Source organism: Choloepus didactylus, chromosome 4, assembly GCF_015220235.1.
Source record: "Choloepus didactylus isolate mChoDid1 chromosome 4, mChoDid1.pri, whole genome shotgun sequence".
NCBI lineage: Eukaryota > Metazoa > Chordata > Mammalia > Pilosa > Megalonychidae > Choloepus > Choloepus didactylus.
In genome coordinates, this window is record NC_051310.1 from 46,362,967 (window position 1) to 46,387,881 (window position 24,915).

Consider the following 24,915-nt stretch of genomic DNA (forward strand, 5'->3'; position numbering starts at 1 on the left):
ATCTGGCTGACAGTCACTCCCTGTTCCTAGACCAAGGGTAAGGAATGAAGTCAAATTGCTTCTCTGAGTCATTGTCACTATCTTCAGAATGGTAGAAAGTACCAGGGCTGCTAGCAGTTGGGATCAAATCCATAGTATCTCTTTTGGGTTAGTGGTAGATGGCAGATGGGTCAGTTTCTACAGCAGGCAATTTATAACATGACCAAACAAACAAAACCACGATTATGTTAAGCAAAATAAGGATGCTGGGCGAGCAGGATCCCCATCTAAAGGCACTCCTTTCCAGGGCAGAGGAGAGGGACTAGAATAAAAACATTTGAAATGAGGAGTCAGATGATTTCATAAGCCTTTGTGGTTAGCATGTTTTCTTCCTCTTTTCCATTGCCCATAACATATCTCTTTGTTGTATATCTGGGCTTAAATATAAACTCCATATTCTTAAGAAACTTGTGTAAATAAACACACAGATGGTCGGGTCAGGGTGGCGATTAGAGCTGAGCTGCAGGTGCAACTGTGTTGTTAAGGAGATGGGAGGAGCGTGAAACGGCCAGCAGGCGTGGAGTAATTGCAAAGAAGTGACAGTGAGCTAGAGTGGACAGGATGTCCCTAACAGCCAGTCCCTGGCTCCAGGATATTGATTGGACAGGGCATTGAGTTTTAGGCTTCTTGAGAAAATTTCAATAAACCAGTTGGAAGAAAAGGAATGACAGCTGGTTCATCTGGGAAAATCTGAGCCATCCAACTGACATGCCTGAGGGGACCCTGAGAAGCGGAGAAGGAAGGGGGTGAGGCTGCCTGGGAAAGGAAAACCAGGTAAGATATCTGAGCTGGAGATTGTGCTCAACTAAAGGGGACAAACCAATGTCACAGCTAAGTTCCCTCTGGGGTGCGTGTCTAGGAAGTGAGTGTATATATCCCTGCAGGACACCAAAGTTTGACCATTGCTTAACTCTCTTACAGTGATGTTGTTCTCTGTGGTTTGTTTTTGTTGCTCTCTGGACAGGCCCTGCACAAACCCAGATAACTTGTCACTGTAGCAGGTAGCTTCACTGAGGGGCCCGTTAAAAGGCCCCTCTCTTTTGTCCTCACTCAAATCAGGTTAATATTTCCAGCCCTTCTCTTTTGCAGCCGTGAGCTCAATAATTCCTTACCTTTACAACTGCCCCCAGTGCAAGGTATTTCAAATGACCCTGTTTTTAAAATTTTTTGATATGCTGATCCCACCAGATAATAGCTACAACCTCAGCAAAGAACTGCCTAATCACACAGCCACACAAGCTGGGAAAAGGGAGAAACAGAGAATGAGTAGATGATAGGAGGGAGTCCTGAACTAGCAGAAACCCATTTCTAATGACGTGTGGTGTTTTATGCCTGGGCTCTGAAATCAGACTGCCTGGTTTCAAAATCCTGTCTGTCTCTTCATAGCTTTGTAGTCTTGTATGAGTTGCTTCTCTCAGCCTCAGTGTCCTCACTTATAAAAGGGGAATAATAATAATACTAACTTCATAAGGTGCTTATGAGGATTAAAGGAGATAATGTTTATATCACACTTGACCCCAGGGCCAAGTGAGCACCCAGGTGCCAGCTGTCATTGTCTGCACAAGGCCATATAGCCAGGACTGCATGTGCAGCAAGGAAAAGCCTAACTCCTGCACGCACCTTCCCTGGAGTGTGGGAGGGCTGACTTCTCAACGTCTCAGAATGCCCCCGCTCCTCAGAGTGTGCCCCATTCTTCCATGGCATGGTGACTAAAGACACAATGTGGTGACCCCAGGACTGGATGACAGACTCTTGGAAACCGAAGAGGCCCTGTTGGTGCATTAGTCAGATCTGGTGACAGCCCAAGGCCCTGCGCATTCCCTCCCACCACTGCTCAGTTGGCATCTCTGAGCTCTGGGCACGACTGGAGATCCAGGCAGAATTGCTCAGAAACCCGCAGAGTAGCATTACTCAAAATGGGTTCCCTGGGCCACCCTCAGGGGTACTTGTTAAAAGATTTCTGGGCTCCAGCTTCTCTGACCTCCTAAAGCATTCTGTGCCCCAAGAGCCAGAGTCAGTCTGCTTAATAAACTCTCCCTGGTGGTTCTCCTGCCACTTAGGCTTAACTGCCAAAACTAAAATAACCCAGGGAACACAAGGAAGCTGTTGAGGAAAGTGAGGCAAGCTGAGCGGGATTCGTAAAGTAGGCCTGTGGTCAGACTCTTTAAGGCTGCACCTGGAGGAAGGTCCTTGAGCTGCCTGGGTGGTGTTTCTCCCAGTGGGAATCAAACTTAATATTTTGAGGGCTGGATCCCTGGGCTGAGGTTAAACTCAAGAGAGAAGAAAGCCAACGACTGCCCCAACCAGCCCCTTTTGAAGCCCTGAGCCAGGATGAAGTCATGGGGCAAGCCCTGCTTTTAGCCACATGCTGCCTAAAAGTCACCAGGCAGGTGATAATTGCAGCCAGACCAGGGCTCGCTCAGGCCTGGGCCAAGCCCCATTCAGGACAGCTTCCTGGAACTCACAAGAAGCTATGGCCTTTCTTTGTTCAAAAGTGAGTTTTTCTAGGCTGAGGAGGAAAGGAAATTGCTGACCTCTACAATGGATGGGTAGTGAAGAAACCATGGCTGGAACCCGAGTCATTGCTAGATTGTGAATCAGCAAAGATAGAATTACCTTCAATATACAGGGTTTACTAAGTGTCCCGGTTTGCTAATGCTGACGTTTGCAAACCAGAAATGGATCGGCTTTTATAAAGGGGATGTATTTGGTTACAAAGTTACAGTCTTAAGACATAAAGTGTCCAAGGTAAGGCATCAGCGATAGGGTACCTTCACCGAAGGATGGGCAATGGTGTCCGGAAAACCTGTTAGCTTGGAAGCACATGGCTGGCATCCGCTTGCTCCCAGGTTGCGTTTCAAAATGGCATTCCCCAAAATGTTTTTCTTGGGGCGTTTTGTCCTCTCTTAGCTGCAGCTCCTCTTCAAAATGTCACTCTCAGTTGCTCTTGGGGCATTTGTCCTCTCTTAGCTTCTCCGGAGCAAAAGTCTACTTTCAACAGCCATCTTCAAACTGTCTCTCATCTGCAGCAAGCAACTGGGCCTGTGTGGCTCTTTTTAAAGTACTCCAGTGATCCAATTAAGACCCACCCTGAATGGGCAGGGTAACACCTCCATGGAAATTATCCAATCAAACGCTTCACTCACAGTTGATTGAGTCACATCTCCATGGAAATACTCAAAGAATTCCAATCTGACCAACACTAATACATCTGCCCACACAAGAGTGCATCAAAGAACATGGAGTTTGGGGGGACATAATACATCCAAACCAGCACACTAAGGCTTGGGCCAATTAATGTATCCCCAAATTTTCCCTGGGAAGGGAATAAATGAAAATGTTTTCTAGTTAATTCCTCAGGTAGAAAAATCAAATTGGACAAATACCCCATTTCTGGAACACTTTGGATAAGCCGGGTCTAATTGTATGTGGCACTGGAGTGATGCTTGGGTTTTGGAGGCCCTCCCAGCAGACCATCATGGCCCAGCTGACAAGCGCTGTCATTGCTCAGTGCTTTGTCAGGGTGGGGTGTGTGCCAGCGGGGCGGAGGTCACGGGCCCTGCTCCAGCCTGCCTGGACTGGCATCCAGCTCTGGCCCTTCCCTCTGGGGTGACACTCTGCCCTGGTTTCCTGAGCCATGACATAGGACAATAATGGTATAAAATGCCACGGTAAGGCTTAAAGGCCTAAGTGTAAAAAGCCTCTGAACTGTGTTCGACACATAAAAAGTATTCAAATGTTAGCAGCTCCCGGGTCTGTCTGCCATCCTGGGTTCAGGGCCATGTGGCCAACATTCCTGAGTTTTGCTGAAATATGGAGTGAATGAACTCCATCCTTCAAATATGCTTTGCTTGTTTTCTGAACGAACTCGAGCAAGACCACAAATCATGTTACCTGTTGAAAAAAGTGGACTTGGGAAGTGAAGTATACCCTTGCTGGCTGGGCCAGAACCATTAACCATTGACGTACTGATTGCCTTTCCCCATTTTTCCTGGTTTCAGCTCATATTTCTGTAGTGCTGGGTGGTGGCACTGTACCTGGCAGACACACTGGGAACACAAGACCACCTTCCCCACCCAGGGCTGCACACACTGGGGCTTGAGCCATCGTTTGTCAGCTTTCCCATGGGGTCCCCTTGAGCAGAGTCTGCCTGATGGGCCGAGGTAGGGACAGACCAGCCCATTAGCTCTATGTGGTCTGGTGTTTGGACCCCCAGGGTCCTGGGTACTTCTGGCTCACCTGGGATGATGTGTGTGTGCTTCTGTGCACACACACACATGCACGTGTGTACACATACATTTGCACATGCAAGTACACATGCACATAACACAGCAGGACAGGGTCTCCAGAAGAGAGCCAGGTAGGGGCCCCAGATAATCCACAGCCAGCTGAGCTGGTTCCTCCAGTGCTCTGAGCTAGATGCCAACTCCACCACAGGCCTGTCCTGGCTGCCAGGCCCCACTTAGGATTATTTTCCTCTGATGTCCGCTGCAGGGGTGGGGCCCTTGTTCACCTATGGCCTTTTCTGGGCAAAATGATCTGGCACCGTCTCTGGTATGAATTTTTTCCAGTAAATTAAAAGACCAGGAAAAAGAAGAAGAATCAAGGATCCAGTATTGAGAAAGCTGTGCCAGAACCTAGCTCCAATGCCGAACATGGTGAGGATTAAGTCTCTTGCCGAGAAAAACAGAAACCTGACAGCTGCCATAGCAGGCAGGTGGGGAAAAGTGTGCCTTCTCTCCACAAGTCAGCTCCTGCAGGAGCCCAGGAGCAAAGAGCGAGCAATGCACAGTCTGATTCAGGAACTGACCTAATGGACGTGCAGACCTGCCACCCATCATCCAGCCCAGGGGAGTCCAGCTGGCAGCGTGGCTCCTGCTCCAAGGGCTTGAGGGGTTCACTGTTCCATGTCTCTGGTGCCACCAGTAGCTCAAAAATGGCAGGGAGAGATATGAAGTTAAAGGACAGTGGCCAGTGGCTTTGGTCCAAAAGGCCATGGAGAAGCCAGCAGCTGAGAGAAGGAGCATCATTTCCACAGCAAAGGCCTACTGAAAGGCTAGTGGGAGACCTCGGGTGGGGGGATTCTGGTTCAAACAACTTGACCGTGTTTCTCACCCAGGAACTAAGACTCCAGAGTCCCCTACTCTGTTTCAGGGAGCTGCAGTGAACACTCAGGCAGGCATTTCCGACTGGGAGTCCTAGGGGCTGGCCTGCGTGCTTGCTGCTGCACACCTAGCACAGTGCATGGCCACTGTGGACACACCACAACTGGCCTTCAGCCCTGCAGTGTGCATCCCTCTGGGCACATCTAGGCCAGCTCTGGGGCTGCCCCTGCACGAGTTCAACCCACAATATTTGATGGCACAGGTTTTAAGCCCAGCACTGTGCCAGGTACTGTAGGAGATTCGAGGCAGCTTATAAAGGCTGGGCGCTACCTTCAAGAAGCCCAGAGTAAGTAGGAACCAGCCTCAGCACATGGCACCAGTGTGCTTGTCCGAGGTCCACATGCCAGAGGAGATGAGAAGATGGGCCAGTGAGAGAGGCTAGCACTCAGGAGGGGAAGCGACAGGGACCCGTCATCACTTCTCAAGCTCTTGGTGTACTCTCCTTCCTCCTTCCCCAGGACAGCCCAGCCGTGGCCACTGACTGAGCACCCTGTGTTCCCAGGCAGCCAACCAGAGGCCGGGTGGAGGCTGCTGAAAGGAAGGCAGGCAAGAACCTCTGGCTCTGCAGGGGCTGGATCACCATTCACACAAGCCACTGAACTGGCCCAGGAGGGCCACCTTGGTATCCAGGAGCATGGCAGCCACTGCTCCCAGGAGAGGGGGGCTTGAAGGGTGGAGCCTCACCAAGTGTCAGCCTTTGTCAGAGCACATGTGGATTTCCAGGTTACTCACCCCATCGTCACCACCATTATACCCCTCACTGAGGTACCATTTGCAGAGCACCCACTACCTGCTTACATGCCACTGGTCAGTACGCTGTGGGGACAGTGCCCCCGCAGCCTGTGAGGGAGGGACCACCTAGCTCCACTGCTTGAGAGAGCCGTGAAATGGAGCCCTGCTATGGGTCTGGAAGCTTCCGTCTCAGACTCCTGTCACCTCCTTTGCCTCATCAGCCCAGGCCATCACAGGGACAGCAGGGGGCAACACAAAGTCTCACCCTCAAGAGAACCAACATGCAATATGTTTAAAAACCTTTTTATTATGGAAAAGTTTCAATGTAATCAGAGGTTGAGAGAAAAATGTACTGAACTCAAATGTGTATCTATTGTATTATCAATATTCAATACTTCTTGGAAAAAAAGGGATGGTAAAAAAAATTGTCATCATCACATCATTTTAGAAAGTAAGGAAATGCTCAAAAAACAAAATGTTGATGGTATGTCAAAGACACACAGGAGCCTTTTCACGAAGATGGTGCCGAAAGTGAAGAAGGAAGCCTCTACCCCTCCCAAAACCAGAGCCAAAGCAAAGGCTTTGAAAGCCAAGAAGGCAGTAGTGAACGGCGTCCACAGCCACAAGAAAAAGAAGATCCGCACTTCACCTACATTCCGGTGGCCCAAGACGCTGCGTCTCAGAAGACAGCCCAAATATCCTCGGAAGAGCGCCCCCAGGAGAAACAAGCTTGGCCACTATGCCATCAAGCTCCCCCTGACCACTGAGTCAGCCATGAAGAAAACGGAAGACAACAACACACTTGTGTTCATCGTGGATGTCAAGGCCAACAAGCACCAGAGCAAACGGGCTGTGAAGGAGCTCTATGACATTGACGTGGCCAAGGCCAACACCCTGATCAGGCCTCATGGAGAGAAGAAGGCATATGTTCAACTGGCTCCTGACTATGATGCTTTGGATGTTGCCAACAAAATTGGGATCATCTAAACTGAGTCCAGCTAGCAAATTCTAAATATAAGTTTTTTGACCATTAAAAAAAAAAAAAAAAAGATACACAGGAGCCAAATGAAAAAACTCCCAATGGCCAAAGCTAGAACAATTTGAGCCACAAAATAAAAAAGCACACATTTTAGTTTTTATTCTTACTATTTTTGTGTGTGTGGTAATGAAAATGTTCAAAAATTAATTTTGGTGATGAATGCACAACTATATACACTTTGACTGCATGGTATGTGAATCTATCTCAATAAAATGGAATTAAAAATAAATAAATAAATAAATAGCATGGCATTGGAACACAACCCAAGGAATAAAATAAATATCCATAAGTCCTTCTGACATAATTAAATAACTGAACTAATAAACAAATGGGGGAGAAGAGACAAATATCTCACACAGAAGAATTCCAAATAATGTATGCAGGCATCCCCCTTAAAGAGGTGGAACATAACCCCCTACTCCTTACTTGTGGGTTGACACAGTGGCTTCCTTTGAAAGAATAAAATACAGAAAGAAGAGGAAGTACTGTTACAGTGGTGAAATCTGACAAGCCCCACCACCTCCGCCCAGTGAAGGTCAACATCCACAGTGACAAGTCATGTTGATCGCATGTAGTACCTTTGATATGACGTAATGGGAATGACATTTTGCTCCATGGTCTTCCTCCCCAAAACCCAGGACTCATCTCATCATGAGAAAAACATCAGACAAATCCCAGTTGAGGGCCATTCCACAGCATACCTGACCAGGACTCCTCCAAACTGTAAGAGCCTTGAGAAACAAGGGAAGACTAAGAAGCGCTCACAGCCAAGAGTGGCCTCACGAGACCCATGACTAAATGCGGTGTGGTGCCCTGGGTGGGATCTTGGAAAAAAACATTAGGTAAAAACTAAGGAAACCTGAATAAAGTATGGACTTGAGTTAAGAAAGTATCGATATTGGTTCATTAGTTGTGACAAATGCACCATAGTAATGTAAGATGTTAAAATTAGGGAAAACTAGGTAAAGGGTATATTAGAACTCATCCTTGCAACTTTTCTGCCATTCTAAAACTATTCTAAAAGAAAAAGTTAGCTTTTAAAAATACATGGTTTTTGATGATGATGTTACTCTGTAAGGGCTGTGTTGGTGCAGGGGGAGCAGAAGGTGAGGGAGAGCTTTCCATGGAGCTGGGTTAGTCCTGAGCACCCTGGCCTGGTTTTGTTCTTCGATGGACCAGAGAAGTGGGAGGGAAGTAGCTCCGGCCACCTGGCCCAGGTCCTCTGAACCTCACATGCCAGCTGGTGAAGGGCAGAGGCCAGCAGGTTGCTGCCGTGGGGAAGTGGAAGAGGATGTTCCGGAACCTGTTAGGTGTGCTGGGGCTGGCTTGAGAGGGTTGGCTGCCATCAGGGCTGCTCGGCTCCGGGGAAGGCTGACTCACTAGGGCCATCACTGGCAGCGAGGCCCGCCAGCGTCACACTCGGCGGCCCGCCTTTGGTGCAGAGAATGTCCCCTCTGTGCCACTGCCATGACCAAGTGGAGGGTCGTTGAAAGGGGGAGGTGGGCCTGCCCCAGCTGCTTGTTGTCACCATCCCTGCCCTGGTGGAAGATGGGGACAGGCCTTCAGGGCCTCAGTCATCCAGCCCTGGAGGGAACCCAAGCCTGTTTACCTGCTGCCTCCCAGGCCTGCCACCCTTCCTTTAGAGGCCTGAAGTGGAAGAGCACGGGCTGTGGCGGCAGCTGATCCAGGCTCAGGTTCCGACTCCACCACTTAATGGCAAGGAAACCTTGGGTGATTCATTAAGCTCTCTCACCTGTTTCTCCAGTTGTAAACACAGATAATACACCTGCCCCACCCATCTCATGAGGATGAGTCAAGGATCAAATGAGAGTGCAGTAGAGCAAGAGGGGCTCTCTAAGGGGTTATTGTTTAGGTGGATGTGGCTAAATGCGGTCAGGCTTCTTTAGGCAGCAGGTAAGGACTCTCTTGGTCTTGGGCTAACCCGGGACAGTTTGGAATGCATTAGGATTCTTTGGGTTGCAGGTAATAGTAAATCCAACTCAAACTGGCTCACATAACTGAAAAACCCAGAGACAGGCAGGCTTCAGGAGCAGTGTGATCAGGGGTCTGGCCATGTTTCTCAGTGACTCTCTCAGGGGGTCTTTGTGTGCTGGCTTCTCAGACAGGCTTCCTTCCAAGCAGGAAAATGGCTACAGGAGTCCCAGGTCACACATTCCACCATCTCTTACAGGAGTGAGCTGTTTTTACCCCTATCATGAAATGTTCAGGGTTTCTCTCTCTGAACGATTTTAGGTCACATGCTTGGATCTAAATCAATCACTGTCTTTAGGACCAGCCCTGCTGACCGACTAGGCCCGGGTTACAATCCAACCTCAACGACTTACTGAAGCAAAGGGGAACAGACTAAAGTGATCGGCTTAGGCCAATCAGGGCCTGGCCCTGGAGGAAGGAGTGGGGTCAAACCCACCCAAATCTTTTTGTGGCCACAGTTGGGGAGGAGTGGAATGGATGCTAGGAAAGTAGGGAGTCAACAAATTCCATTACAGGTTTCTGTCATGGAAATAACACCAAGTTGGAGAGAACAATGGTGATTTGCCTCTCTGGCATCCATTTCCCCCATTTTCATTTGGGGCTTCCTTCTTCTCCCATTTAGATCATGTGCTTCTGATGGAGACCCCATTTCCCACTTGTGGGAGAAGCACATGACCAAGACTTAAGGCAATCTGGGCCCTGTATTCTCCTGGCCACTGTGATTGCTTCTCAGAAAGACCCCCGACTTGATCAGAGCCAGTGAATTGCAATGATACTGGGAAAGAAGGGTGGGGCAATACCGGGTATTCTTTTCTGATGAACTTGAACCCAAGAGGATGAGGGTCTGGAGCTACTACTGCTGCATTTTGCAAACACAAGGAGAAAGCCTGAGGTTGGAGCTAATGTGGAGGAAGTGTTGGGGAGAGAAGGAGAAAAGGGGAGACATCCACTGAAGCCACTCATATGGCCAACCTAATTTCTGGGCTTTTTCTTTCTGAGTCAACACACTTCATCTTTGCTTTCAGCCAGTTTGGGTAAGATAATTATGTCAGTTGCAACTGTCTTAAATCCCACAATTCTCCTTCCTATTCAAAGGCAATGAATGCCACTGAGCAGCACATGTGGGTGACTAGAATGTTTAGCCCAAGCTTTACCTGCCAAGTACATGTCGTTTGACACTAATATTATATGGAATGTAGCCATGAAAGATATGAAAGAATGCTAAATGAATATGAATGAGATATAGTCAATGCCAGGGGTAGGCAAACTATTAAGCCCACAGATCAAATCTGGCTTACTGCCTGTTTTTTTTTTTTTTTTTTTTTCCATTTTTATTGAGATTGTTCAGATACCATACAATTATCCAAAGATCCAAAGTGTACAATCACTTGCCCCTGGGTACTCTCATACAGCTGTGCATCCATCACACAATTTTTGTTCAATTTTTAGAAACTTTTCATTACTCCAGACAAGAAATAAAGTGAAAGATGAAAAAAGAAAAAAAGAAAAGGAAACTCTAAACCTCCCCTATCCCTAACCAACCCCCTCAATTGTTGACTCCTAGTATTGATATAGTACGTTTGTTACTGTTTATGAAAAAATGTTGAAATACTACTAACTGTAGTATATAGTTTGTAATAGGTATATAGTTCTTCCCTATATGCCCCTCTATTATTAACTTCTAATTGTATTGTCATACATTTGTTCTGGTTCATGAAGTGATTTCTAGTATTTGTACAGATGATCATGGACATTGCCCACCATAGGATTCAGTTTTATACATTTCCATCTTTTGACCTCCAACTTTCCTTCTGGTGACATATATGACTCTGAGCTTCCCCTTTCCACCTCATTCACACACCATTCGGCGCTGTTAGTTATTCTCACATCTTGCTACCAACACCCCTGTTCATTTCCAAACATTTAAGTTCATCCTAATTGAACATTCTGCTCATATTAAGCAAGAGCATCTACATTTCTTCCACAAGGCAGGAGGGAGAGTCAAAGAAGGTTGAGAGGCAAAAGAAAGAGGAAACAAAAAAAATGACAGCTAGGAAGCAGCAAAAGGAAAAATAACCTTAAATCAAAGTAGAATAAAGAATCAGACAATACCACCAATGTCAAGTGTCTAACATGCCTCCCCTATCCCCGCCCCCTTATCTGCATTCACCTTGGTATATCACCTTTGTTACATTAAAGGAAGCATAATACAATGATTCTATTAGTTACAGTCTCTAGTTTATGCTGATTGCATCCCTCCCCCAATGCCTCCCCATTTTTAACACCTTGCAAGGTTGACATTTGCTTGTTCTCCCTCGTAAAAGAACATATTTGTACATTTTATCACAATTGTTGAATACTCCAGATTTCACCAAGTTACATAGTCCCAGTCGTTATCTTTCCTCCTTTCTTGTGGTGTCTCACATGCTCCCCATCTTCCTCTCTCAACCGCATTCTTAGTTACCTTTGTTCAGTGTACTTACATTGTTGTGCTACCATCTCCCAAAATTGTGTTCCAAACCACACACTCCTGTCTTCTATCACCCTGTAGTGTTCCCTTTAGTATTTCCTGTAGGGCAGGTGTCTTGTTCACAAAGTCTCTCATTGTCTGTTTGTCAGAAAATATTTTGAGCTCTCCCTCATATTTGAAGGACAGCTTTGCTGGATACAGGATTCTTGGTTGGTGGTTTTTCTCTTTCAGTATCTTAAATATATCACACCACTTCCTTCTTGTCTCCATGGTTTCTGCTGAGAGATCCGCACATAGTCTTATTAAGCTTCCTTTGTATGTAATGGATCGCTTTTCTCTTGCTGCTTTCAGGATTCTCTCTTTGTCTTTGACGTTTGATAATCTGATTATTAAGTGTCTTGGCGTAGGCCTCTTCATATCTCTTCTGTTTGGAGTACGCTGCGCTTCTTGGATCTGTAATTTTATGTCTTTCATAAGAGATGGGAAATTTTCATTAATTATTTCCTCTATTATTGCTTCTGCCCCCTTTCCCTTCTCTTCTCCTTCTGGGACACCAATGATATGTACATTATTGTACTTTGTTTCATCCTTGATTTCCCGGAGACGTTGCTCATATTTTTTCATTCTTTTCTCCATCTGCTCCTTTGCGTGTAGGCTTTCAGGTGTTTTGTTCTCCAGTTCCTGAGTGTTTTCTTCTGCCTCTTGAGATCTTCTGTTGTATGTTTCCATTGTGTCTTTCATCTCTTGTGTTGTGCCTTTCATTTCCATAGATTCTACTAGTAGGTTTTTTGAACTTTTGATTTCTGCCGTATACATGTCCAGTTCTTCCTTTACAGCCTCTATCTCTTTTGCAATATCTTCTCTAAACTTTTTGAATTGATTTAGCATTAGTTGTTTAAATTCCTGTATCTCAGCTGAAGTGTACGTTTGTTCCTTTGACTGGGCCATAACTTTGTTTTTCTTAGTGTAGGTTGCAATTTTCTGTTGTCTAAGCATGGTTTCCTTGGTTATCCAAATCAGGTTTCCCAGACCAGAACAGGCTCAGGTCCCAGAGGGAAGAAATATTCAGTATCTGGTTTCCCTGTGGGTGTGTCTTAGAAAATTGCTCCACCCTTTGATGCCTCAGGTCACTGTGCTTTTCTGCCCAGCAGGTGACGCCTGTTAGCCTATAATTCTTGACTGGTGTGAGGCGGTGTGGCTGTGTTCCCCCAGGCTCTGGGGTCTGGTTCTGAATGGAAAGGGCCCCACCCCTTTCCTCCTAGAGAAGACAGACCCCTCAGGTGGAGGTCATTAGCATTTCAATGGTCTCCCTCTCTGCTTGTGCTGTCTCCACCCTTCCCAGAGTCACAGCCCTGGAAACTGAAAATGACTGGGGCTTTCTCCACTGAGCCGAAAAAGAATCAGATAGCCCCCTCCAAGGCTCTCCAAGGTCAGTCGTCACCCAAAGCCTCTGTCTGTTTTTTGGGGATGCGTACCTGTAGTGAGCAGTTCACACTCGCTACTTAAAACCCCAGTTGGAGCTCAGCTGAGCTGTATTCGCTCGCTGGGAGAGAGCTTCTCTCTGGCACCACGAGGCTTTGCAGCTCGGGCTATGGGGGAGGGGGTCTCACGACTTGGTTCCACAGGTTTTACTTACAGATTTTATACTGTGTTCTCGGGCATTCCTCCCAATTCAGGTTGGTGTATGATGAATGGATGGTCTCGTTTGTCCCCCCGCAGTTATTCTGGATTATTTACTAGTTGTTTCTGTTTTTTTGTAGTTGTTCCAGGGGGACTACTTAGCTTCCACTCCTCTCTATGCCGCCATCTTGCCCGACCTCTTACTGCCTGTTTTTATAAATAAGATTTTATTGGAACTCAGCTATGCTCATTTGTTATATATTGTCTGTGGCTGTTTTCAAGTTACAATGGCAGAGCTGAGTAGTAGTTGCAACAGACTGTATGGCCTGCAAAGTCTAAACTATTTACTAGCTGGTCTTTTACAGAAAATGTCTAGTGGTGGAAGAGTAAAATATTGGCAAAATACTTCACCCAAATGGAAGCAACATTGAGTAGCCCTGCACCATAGGCTTCCATCAGGCTCTTATTATTAGCTTGAGGAAAGCAAACTTTCACTGAATTCAACTTATCCCAGATAGTGAACAAGAGATGGCCTATGCTTATGTCCTTATTCAGATTTGGTCTGTGCAGTGCCTGTATCTTGGAAGACCTGACCAGAAAGATCTAGGGAGCTTGCAGGCACAAAACATTCATTTCCTAGCCTGGGCCATTACCCTTCCCTCTGAGTCCCGAAGCTGAACCCTGGAGAGCTCTCACGGGTACCCCAGTGACCCACTTCCAGAAGGATGTGTGGGTCAATATAAACATGGTGGGAATAAAAGACAAGTTCTTAAATCTTCATAATGGAATGTCAGCATTGTTATCAGTATACCGACATCTAAAACCAATGAATGATTTCACTTTCAGCAACAACCATAATGTATGGGGCAAGCATTAGGGAGCTCAATTTTTAATTCCCTGATATCAAGCTCCTACCAGAAACACAGTGTAGACAGTTAATATTGGCAAAAATAGTCTAAAGAGCACATAAACCACCACCCCCTTGGGGTTTTCTAAACGCCGTCTCATCACCAGGCAGCAACATACCAAGATCTGAGCTGAGTCCTCAATGGAGGGCCTGTCTTGAAACTGTTATTTAATATATGGCCTCTGCTTTTTGTGAGGGTCTTCATGACAAGTGGCTTCATAAAGGATACCACTGCATTGTCCACAAAACTGCTTTTGAAAAGGCGCTCCTGGAGTTCTCAGTGTCTCCTACATGAGATCCACATGACAAGTCCTTCAGAATTTATTACCAAAAAACTTGGTCTCTCCCCAGAAGCTGGTGTATATTTTTGTCAGTGAGAACTCCGTCATGACCCGCTGTCCACTGTTTTGCCTTGACCCCAGGAAGCTCAGTTGCAGGAGTCCTCTTATCCTCTGTTATCCAGGGCCCACTATCCTATCCAGTTTTTGATATCCACTATCTCCTATCCAGTTTTTGATCACTGACTACCTCAATGACATACGGCAATTCAGCAAAGCTGTATGGCCTCCTTTACAGAACTGGCCGACACATGGAGTAGCTACAACAGAAGTAAACAGTGCTGCTTTGTGCTTCAGAGGAATCAGCGGAAGACAAGAGTGGGCTACTACACATCCAGACGCCAGGTCCAGAAAGCCTGCAAGGGGAGCTGGCTGAGGAGACCTAGGGCTGAGGGTGGAATTTTGAAGTGAATCTCCTTTGGGTTGAATTCCTTGATTTAGGTGGGTGCTATTTTGCCTGGGGCATCCTGTGCTGCTCCCTCTTCCTGAAAGCAGCTTTGGTGACTGCTGGGAAGCCCTGTGCCAAGCACGTGCACTCCACTGGGTCAGTGCTGGGCCTGGTGTTAGCCCTATAGATGCTGAACAGAAGAAAAAAATGGAGACCTAATCCCCTGACCAGTGACTCTCCTGGAAGCTGGGCCTGAAACCTACCAGTCTTCTCAGGATTCTTGGGATCTGGGATGACTTACGACAGGTTGGAATCTAAGTCATTTGTTCTAAACTAGAGCTGACTTAAGGATATATGAAGTTGTGTGAGTCATTGTTAAATGGCTTAGTTTGGAGCCTGAGGTGGAGATCTACTAAGAACCAGTAAACCATGGGATTAAACCACCTCACTCCTGGGGTGATGAGGGGGAAGTGGACAAGGTCCCTGGCTGAAACCTGAGACCCTATGTGTGAAGGCAGATTGGGTCAGTATTCTCAAAACAGGGAGCAGCAGCAAGAGAAGGATGAAACAAGGGTTAAGGCAATTCATCTTTAGGGTTGATTTTTGTTATGTCCTATCACAGAGCTATTGGCCCAAATTGAAGCGGTGGTTCTAACTCAAGAAGTGAGGGCAGCTTAGGAATATTGTTTTCTGATATTATTGTTATCTCAGGGGAATTTATACCAGCTGATCCATCAGATACACTTTCTGCTCTCAGCTGGGTCTGGAAGGGTTCCCTACTTACACAGCACTCAACATGAGAATGAGATGGGCTCCAGAGGGAAGTTGGGGCCTGTGCCGGTTTGAATGTACTGTGTCCCCCAAATGCCATTATCTTTGTGGTCTTGTGGGACAGACGTTTTGGTGCTGGTTAGATTTGCTTGGAATGTGCCCCACCCAGCTGTGGGTGGTGACTTTGGTGGGATACTCCCATGGAGGTGTGACCCCACCCATTCAGGGTGGGCCTTGATCAGTGGAGCCATATAAAACATGCTGACTCAAAGAGACTGAACAGAGTGCAGCTGTGAGTGACGTTTTGAAGAAAAGCAAGCTTGCTAGAGAGGAATGTCCTGGGAGAAAGCCATTTTGAAACCAGAACTTTGGAGCAGACGCCAGCCATGTGCCTTCCCAGCTAACAGAGGTTTTCCGGACGCTATTTGCCATCCTCCAGTGAAGGTACCCGATTATTGATGTGTTACCTTGGACACTTTATGGCCTTAAGACTGTAACTGTATAGCCAAATAAACCCCCTTTTTATAAAAGCCAATCCATCTCTGGTGTTTTGCATTCTGCAGCATTAGCAAACTAGAACAGGGCCCATAAAGACAGAGAAATCTGTAGTAGTTTTGAATTTAACGAGGAACAGTAATTTAGAGTAACCCAACTTGAATGATCTGTGTGTCTTCTATTTAAGGATCCACATGATAAATCCCTCAAAGAATTCATCCCCAGGACCTTCCTTGACTGCTATCTAAGTTGGGGAACTCTCCAGATGTGAATGGAAGTGGAAAGGGAGTCTCCTGGATATGCCATTGCAGCTTCCCCTGAAATAATAACAGCAAACGACCTCTCTTCTCAACCTAGCCAAGCTTCACCTCTCTCCTTGGTATAAAGCCAACTCAGACTGAAGCAGTTCCTTTTGTCTCTTAACCACAGCAATTATTACAGCAATTAATTTCATAATACCTTGAGGCTTCTGGTGCTGTCTTGAAGGGTTTTGCCTTTTGTCATTGTGATGGGAAGGATGCATTTCAATGCACTGCTTTGCAGCCCGAACCTTTGTTAGCATGTAAAAATAGCACAGGAAGCAGGCAGGAATTACATTCCAGGACACGGATTTGGTTTATGCCCTACCTTTGAAGGCATCCTCTTCTCTTCTCTCTAGGAGGGTCAGGCCGCAGAATACCTGCCTTCTTGGCCTCTCTTGGGAGAGGGTTCACACTCGATGAGGAGGAAAGCCAGGTGACCACAGGATTCCAGCCTGTCCCTGTGACAGCTCCCTTGCTTCTGGCCAAGATGTCTACCCTCCCACCCACCAGTTGCTGACTGCCTGCTTTGGGGCTACAGAGCACAATTCCTGCTAACAGTTAGACAATGAAACACTGTGCAGAGAGTGCTAGGACAAAAGTAAACTGAATTGTTACAGGGAGCTTGGGAAATAAAGAACTTTTCCCACTCCTTTTTAGGCCCAGTGCTCCCTTGACTGGAGGAGAAGCCATGTGAGGGCAGAGGTCAAGTCACACCTCTTTGTAATCACCAAATGCATGGTCTGGAATTTTGCTGTATACAGAGTTGGAGACTGGCGATCAATGAGCAGTCTTCAATAACTAACAACACTGGACATTCCAAGGGGATTTTCCTGGTATATGAATCATAAGTTAAGAGAAAGCATAGAAAATGTTATTCTTTTATTATTCAAGGAGGTAATACATAGCCCAATACGCCAAAACAATAGGGAACAGAGGCAGCAAATGGCCAGTTTTTGAGAAGAGCTTCATGCTGCATCTCTTAGCTCCCGTTTGCCCACAGCCCACTGCTGCTTGCATGAAAGCCAGGTCAGTGACATGGAGCTCTCTGTGACTGCAGCAGTGGACGGATGACCCAACCAGACACCCCACTGACCCAGAAGGGGCTCAATATGGGCAGGCAGCAGAGCTGGCATCACTCAGCACTCACCCCTGCCACAACCAGTTTTACAAGGCTAACTGCCTTCGTAGCAGTCAGCTTGTTTTGCGCTTGATCGTATTTCTGTGAGCCAATAGTGGGCAGGACGTGCACAAATCCTGAGTCAGAAATTAGGGTGAGAGACTAAGCAGTGTTAACACTTCAGGTAAGAAAAGACAACACTACTTTTGAGGAGGGTGGGCTGGGGGTCTGGTGGAAGAAAGATGGAAACAAACAATGGTCACGGGCTGTGGGCACTGCCTTGAGGGGTTTTTCACGGTACATGATGGGTGGGGGTGGCACAGGGGGCTGCTGCTTCTTGCGCAGAGTTGAACTAGAGGTTCATTTCCACTCATAATTGGTTCCCCAGGTCTACTTCACCACACCCAGGGCCGATGATCATCTTGCCAGTGCATGAGGTTGGCCTTGGAGAGCAGCATGGCTCTGCTCTCCAGCGTTGAGGGGGAGGAACGCAAAACTCATGTAGATATTTCTCCCCCAGCTCCCTTCCCTTGCAAAGGACCAGGTTAGGAGGTGAGAGGCAACTAAGAAATGCAGAAGGGCTTGGGTGTTTCCCAGTGGAGCCCCACCAAGTTTTTTTCTGGAGAATTCATCTTGACAGGACTTGTTCCCAGCCCCTGGGAGGGCACCTTGCCTGGTAATGTAGTGTTGGCATGCAAGTAGGAATCGCAGTGGTGGCTCTGGACGCTGTAATACTCATCGGCATCATTCATTGGGATACGACTGTCCAGGCTGGCTGGTGGGGAGGGGGGTGGCTCTCAGCATGCACTGTTCTCCAAACACACTCTGGTCAGGTCAGAGCTGCTTTAGGTGCCACATAGGCTGATTTTTGGTTTGATGGGTGTGGAAAGAGTTAAAAACCATGCCGCAGTGTTCTCCAAATCCAGAGCCATTGGTTTGGTTGTTTGAAAAGAAAGGAAAAAGAGAACCATGGATCCACTGTGGCTAAGGCTTGTATAGCACAGAATGTACGATATATTGAAACGTATAAATCTTGGTGTGACCGAGATGTTGGGTGAGCACAGAACCATGGGGATCCCATGTCTTCTACTCAGTGGTGGGCTCTGCTACTGCCTCGTTCCGCTCCTCGAAGCCTGGGACCGGCTTCTGCAGAAAGTGCATGGTGGCCTGGATCACCTTATCTGGTCCAATGTTGTACACAGGGTGAGTGGGCTGCTACAAAGAGAAGAACAAATGCCAGTTGATCCTGGGGTCCTTGGAAATGTCCACATCCTTTGATCCATTAAGAATTTAATAAAAGGAGTCATCAGAGACAAGCACAAGGATTTATCACACAAGGCCCAAATGTTCAACAGGATATTTGCTAAAAACATTCTATCAGTGGTTCTCAAAGTGTGGTTCCCTGACTAGCAGCAATGCTTCACCTCACCTGAGTACTTGTTAGAAATGCAAATTCTTGGCCCCACCTACAGACCTACTGAATCAGAAACTCGGGGCGGGGGGGGGCCTGGGAACTGGCATTTGAACAAGTCCGCCCAGTAATTCTGTTGCTGCCAAATTTCAGAACCACTGTCTAGATACTCTCTTAGGTCCCTTCTGTGAAACAGAAAGAGAAAAAACATATTATAGTATATGGGACATAAAGTAATCTCATGCAGCCATTAAAAAGCATGGTTCCAAATATTTAATGATATGGAAAAATGCTTATAACATATGGGGTTTCATAAAATTAGCCCTATGCATGATGTATACAAAAGGATAAAATTTCGACATACACCAAAATATTGAGTGCTATGTGATGTGATTTTCTTTTTATGTTATAGATATTCTATACTTTATTGAACAGTTCTTGTTTCCAGTATGTTGCTATTATGAGAATTGCTACAATAAAGATTTTCACACATACATTATATTATGCATGTAGTATTACGTATATACATATTCCAAAAAGTGGAGTGGTTGGGTCAAATGTTTTGTGTATGCAAATTTTTTTTTTAAATTAAATTCAGTTTTATTGAAATACATTCACACACCATACAATCATCCATGGTATACAATCCACTGTCCACAGTATGATAACATAGTTATGTGTTCTGTGATGGAGTGTTTTTATTTTTATTTATACTTACTATATTCTAATTATTAAAATAATTAACATGTATTTACACTTATGATCAAGAAAAAGGACCATAACCTTATTCTGCAGTAAAGGTGTCAGGTCATATTTAAATTCTTTTATTTTATTCCACTTCATCACAGAAACTCAAAGGACCAGGTCTGAGACAGGACATAACCTTAGGACAGTATTCAGGACTCTCCCCTCCCGGGAGGGTGAAGAAGGGGACATAAATACAGGGGAGATTTTTAGAAATTATAAGAGACTACAATGAACACCTTCATGCCAAAACATGAAAATTTAGATAAACTGAATAATTTTATAGAAAAATATAAATTGTCAAAATTTATGAAGGTTTAGAAAAATCTACGTGAATAAAATCAATAATGAACAATAACATATTTTGCTACCATTGGTTCTACCCTCACCCTCTAACTGCCCCCAGACCCCCAAAAGATACCAGCCCAGGTGGTTTTTCAGGCAAGTGTTATCAAATCTACGAAAAACAAACCATCTTTAACCTATGCAAACTTTTTCAGAAAAAAAAAAAAAAAAAGGGAAAGCTACCCATTTAATTTTATGAGGCTAATAATATTGTCCTGAAACCCAAACTGGAAAAGGACAGTATGATAAAATAAAATTTTATATCAATCTTTCTTATGAACATACAAGCAAAAACCCTAAATAAAATACTAGCCCAAAATGGTAGCCCAAAATGCTAGCAAATCAAATCCAGCAATATATTAAACAAACATATAAACATATTTTCTGCCATGACCATAAGAAGGGTTTATCCCACAAATGTAAGGTTTAAATCAGAAAACTTATTAATATTAAATTAAAGGAGAACAATCAGATGCAAAAACATTAAAAAGCTTAACAGTAGGATATGATTTTTTTTTTTAAACTAGCAAACTAGGACTTCCAGTCGACCAAGGATGCTCCAGGGTTCCATCCCCACAAAATCTTAGAACAACCAACAAAAACTGACAGAGCCATCTTTCTGAGAACTCCATAAAATAGTAAAAGGGTTAAGTAACTGGCTAAGTGCCAAATCAAGAAAAAGGAACCTTAAAAATGGTAGGAAAAAAAAAGGTAGGAAAACCTTGGGTGCCCCTGCTGGCCCCTTCTCTGCTCCATCCCCCTCCCCAACTCAGTGTAAAGCCAGCACACACTCTCAGTGTGGGTCCCTGGTCCTGGATCTGGAGGGAACACAGTAATTCCTGTGTACATACTGGAGTTTATATGTCTGTGCCATTCTTTCCAGTGGCAGCTTGAAGAACTGAACCAGGACACTCATCTCTAGCTTGCTGTCCCAGAACCTGTGCTGCACACAGAAGCAGCTTGTGAGCAGCTATATCAGCAGAGGAAACAATCAAATTACAGCAGCCTGGGACAAAGGATTACTGGCTTTAAGACATACCAAAAAGTTCCCAGGATGTGGAAGAAAGGCTATTTCATAGGGAGAAGAGGGGACATTCTGACACCTGTAAATGGGGGAATTCCTAAGGCCATGAGTGCATGCCTAGCACAAGATACATGCTCAGAAAAGCCTGGAGAGGATACTGCACTTTCACCTTGGGCTGCTCTTCAGGCTCAGCTCTGAAGAGGGCTAAGCTCTGAAGAAGTGCACCAGTAACATAGAGCAAATGAAAGGTGTTTTTTGTGTATGATTGTTTGTTTTTGTTATCTCCTAACCTTCAAGTAAAACTGTCATATCACTAGCTGGATACAAATTTAATGAACAGACCCCACAGAAATTAAATTCCAGAGTTAACACATTAAACATTACCACATTAAATATTAAAATGTACAGTGTGCAAAAAAAGATCACAAGGCTTACAAGGAAACAGGAACTGATGGCCCATCCAAAGAAACAAGATAAAATATGAGAAACCACCAATTAAGAAAAGTAGACTTTGAAAATACCAGAAAATGACTTCAAAATGGTCTTAAATATGCTCACAGAGCCAAAGAAGAACATGGACCAAGAACTAAAGAATATCAGCAAAATGATACATGAACAAAATCAGAATTTCAATAGATACAGAAATTACAATAAGAAACCACATAGAATAACTGGAACGGAAGACCACAATAACTAAAATAAAAATTCCCTATAGGTGTTCAACAACAGATTGAAGCTGAAGAAAGAACCAGTGAACTCAAAGAGAAGACAACTGAAATCATTCAGTCAGAGGAGCAGAAAGAAAAAAAGATGAAGAAAAGTTAACGGAGCCTGAGGAACCTATGGAACACCATCAAGTGTACTAATATAAAAATTGTGGGAATCCCAGAAGGAGAAAAAAGGGAGAAAGGAACAGAGAGAATATTCAAAGAAATAATAGCTGAAAACTGCCCATAATTAATGAAAGACATGAATATACACATTCAAGAAGCCCAACAAACCCCAAACAGGATAAACTTGGAGAGATCCACTCCCAGACACACTACAACCAACCAACCAAATGCCAAAGGCAAAGAGAGAAACCTGAAAGTTGCAAGAGAGAAGCAATACGTCATGTACAAGGGAGCCTCAATAAGATTAAGTGATTAAATGATCATATCTCATCAGAAACCATGGTGGCAAGAGGTGGTGGAACAATATAAAATGTTGACACAAAATAATTGCCAACCAAGAATTTTGATGAAATTGTCTTTCAAAATTTGATCCACCCCAATCAATTGGTGGAGTAAGATGCTCTAAGACTCCATCACCCTACAGAAGCTTTGAACAATTAGCAACAATTGTCAGAAACACCTCCCTGAAAGCTCAAGAAAACAGTTAAGGGATTGCAGTAACACCATGAGTGCTGAATCAAGAAAAAGGGAACTTAAAAATGGTAAGATCTTATGGTGCCCTTGCTGGCCCCTCCCCATATGCCTTTGGAGGCTCAACTGGGAGCTGGGCCATGCTGCCAGTGCAGTCCTGATTCCAGAGGGAACACAGTAATCCCCACATACATACTGGGAGTATGTATGTCTGTGTCAGTCTCTGATGGCAGCCTGAGAGACTGGACCAGGACACTCCTCATGGGCTCGCCATCCCAGAACCAGCCTTGCACGTAGAAGGCAGCTCACAGAGCACTCCTATAGAATGCAGTAGAACAGTCAAATGCAGCTGCCTGGGGCAAAGGTCTGCTGGCTGTGGGACATACAGTGCAGCTCCCGGACCCATGAGGAAACTGTCCTTAGGGAGGAGGGGACTTTCAGATCCATGTAAGGGGGAATTCCTCAGGCCAGGACAAAGTACATGTGCAGAAAGGACTAGAGAGGATCCTATACTTTTGATGCCTACTTTTATCTAAACTCATTGCATGCCTAAGCTCTGAAGGAAAGCACTCATAGCGGCCCATCTGCCAAGACTGGGAAAGGTGTTTTCTTTTTCCCTAATTACTTTTGTTGTTTTATTAGCTTCTGGCATTCAAGGAAATGTCTGTCAAACACTAGCTGGATACAAGCTTAAAGAACAGCTAACTGTCTCAGAGTCTGAATTCCAGCAAAAGCTTATTAAAATACCGAATGTCCAGGTTGCCACAAAAGATAAATATACAAAGAAACAGGAAGTGATGGTCCATGCAACAAAAATTAAAGCATTAGAAAACATCAACGAGGATGATGAGACCCAGGACACACCAGACAAAGACTTTTAAAAAATGGTCCTAAATATGGTCAAAGAGCTAAAGGAAAAAAAACACAGAGAACTAAAGCATACTAGAAAAATGGTAGATGAACATAAAGAGAATATCAATAAAGAGAAATTAAGAAAAGGAACCAAACAGAACTGAAGACCACAGTCACAGAAATTAAAAATTCCATAGAGAGGATCAATAGCAGATTGGAGATGGTAGAAGCAAGATTCAATGAACCTGAAGATAAGAGTTGAAATTACTCAGTCTGGGGAGCAGAAAGAAAAATGATGAAGAAAAGTGAAAGAGCCAGAGGAACCTGTGGGACACCATCAAGCATATCAATATATGCATTGTGGGAGTCTTAGAAGGAGAAGAAAGAGAGAAGCGGGTAAAGAGAATATTTCAAGAAATAATGGCTGAAAACTTCCCAAATTTAATGAAAGGCATGAATATACACAGCCAAGATGCTCAACAAACTCTAAACAGGACAAACCCAAATACATCCAAACTGTGACATATTATAATCAAACTGTTGAATGCCAATGATACAGAGAGAATGCTGAAGATTGGAGACAGTAGCTAGCTGTCACGTACACAGGAGCCTCAACAAGATGAAATGCCAATTCTTCATAGGAATCCATGGCAGCAAGAAGGCAGTAAGATGACATATATAAAGTGCTGAAAGGAAAACTGCCAAACAAGAATTCTATATCCAGCAAAACTGTCTTTCAAAATTAGAGAGATAAGATATTCCCTGATAAATAAAAGCTGAGGGAGTTCATTGCTACTGGGCAAGTGCTAAAGGAAGTTCTGCAGGTGGAAAGGAAGGGACACTAGACAATAGCGGAAGCCCCGTAAAGAAATAAAGATCTCTAGCAATGAGATAGGTAAAAATAAATGCCAGTACTACTGTATTTTTGGTTGGTAACTACAATTTCTACTGCTCACAATATCTAAAAGGCAAATAGATAAAACGTAATGATAAACAAATGGTTTTGAACTTATAATGTATAAATATGTAACTTCTGACAAGAATTACATAAGGGGGGGCGGGGGAACATAGGAACATTCTTTGTGTATGGTATTGAAGTTAAGTTGGTATCAATCCAAATGAAAGTGTTATAGACTTAGGATATTAAGCCCCATGTTAACCACAAAGAAAATATTGAAGAATTTGCAAACTCACAGAAAAAGAAAGTAGAGTACAAGATACCAGAGGTAGGGGGCAAAGGGAATGGGAAGTCAATGCATAATGGGTACAGGGTTATTGTTTGGGGTGATGGGACAATACTAATAATGGATGGTGGTGAAGATACTGCAACATTGTAAATGTGATTAATCCCACTGAATGGTATGCCTGGAAGTGGCTGAGATGGAAAAGTTAGTTGTGTGTCTCCACAAAAAAAAAAAAAAAAAAACTAAAAATGCAATGACAATTAAGTTCGACAAGTTATACTGGGTAGGATCTAAGAATGGAGGACAAAAGGCTCAAAAGGACATTATTGGGACATATGAAAAAATTGGAATACAGACTATAAGCTTTTTATCAATATTAAATTTCTGAAATTTGATAAATGCACTTAAGGTGATTATGCAAGTGAATATCCTTGTTCTGAAGAAATGTACATGGAAGTATTGAGTGTTTAAGGAGCATGATACAACAACCCACTCTCAAATGTGCAGAAAATAGGTAAACAGGTAGATATAAAGAAAGATATATAAATAGATTGATAGATGAAGAAACAGAATGATAAAGCAAATGTGGCAAAATGTTAAAACTGATGGATTTGGA

General features: G+C 44.6%; 2 protein-coding genes across 2 annotated transcripts in view; one reads left to right on the forward strand and one right to left on the reverse strand.

Annotated features, from left to right (window-relative positions):
• Positions 1–6,455: 6,455 nt before the first annotated feature.
• On the forward strand, positions 6,456–6,923 carry LOC119533195 (60S ribosomal protein L23a-like). Its single transcript, XM_037835294.1, has one exon. The coding sequence runs from the start codon at positions 6,456–6,458 to the stop codon at positions 6,921–6,923; it is 468 nt and encodes a 155-aa protein (XP_037691222.1).
• Positions 6,924–17,115: 10,192 nt separating this feature from the next.
• The window catches only part of FNTB (farnesyltransferase, CAAX box, beta), a 132,935-nt gene continuing 125,135 nt past the window's right edge, over positions 17,116–24,915 (reverse strand). Inside the window, exon 12 of the mRNA XM_037832517.1 lies at positions 17,116–18,590. Coding sequence (XP_037688445.1) covers positions 18,462–18,590 — 129 coding nt within the window. The 3' untranslated portion in view covers positions 17,116–18,461. The remainder of the gene's footprint in view (positions 18,591–24,915) is intronic.

Coding starts and splice junctions, on each gene's coding strand:
- LOC119533195 (XM_037835294.1), top strand. CDS start 6,456: ATGGTGCCGAAAGTGAAGAAGGAAGCCTCTACCCCTCCCAAAACCAGA.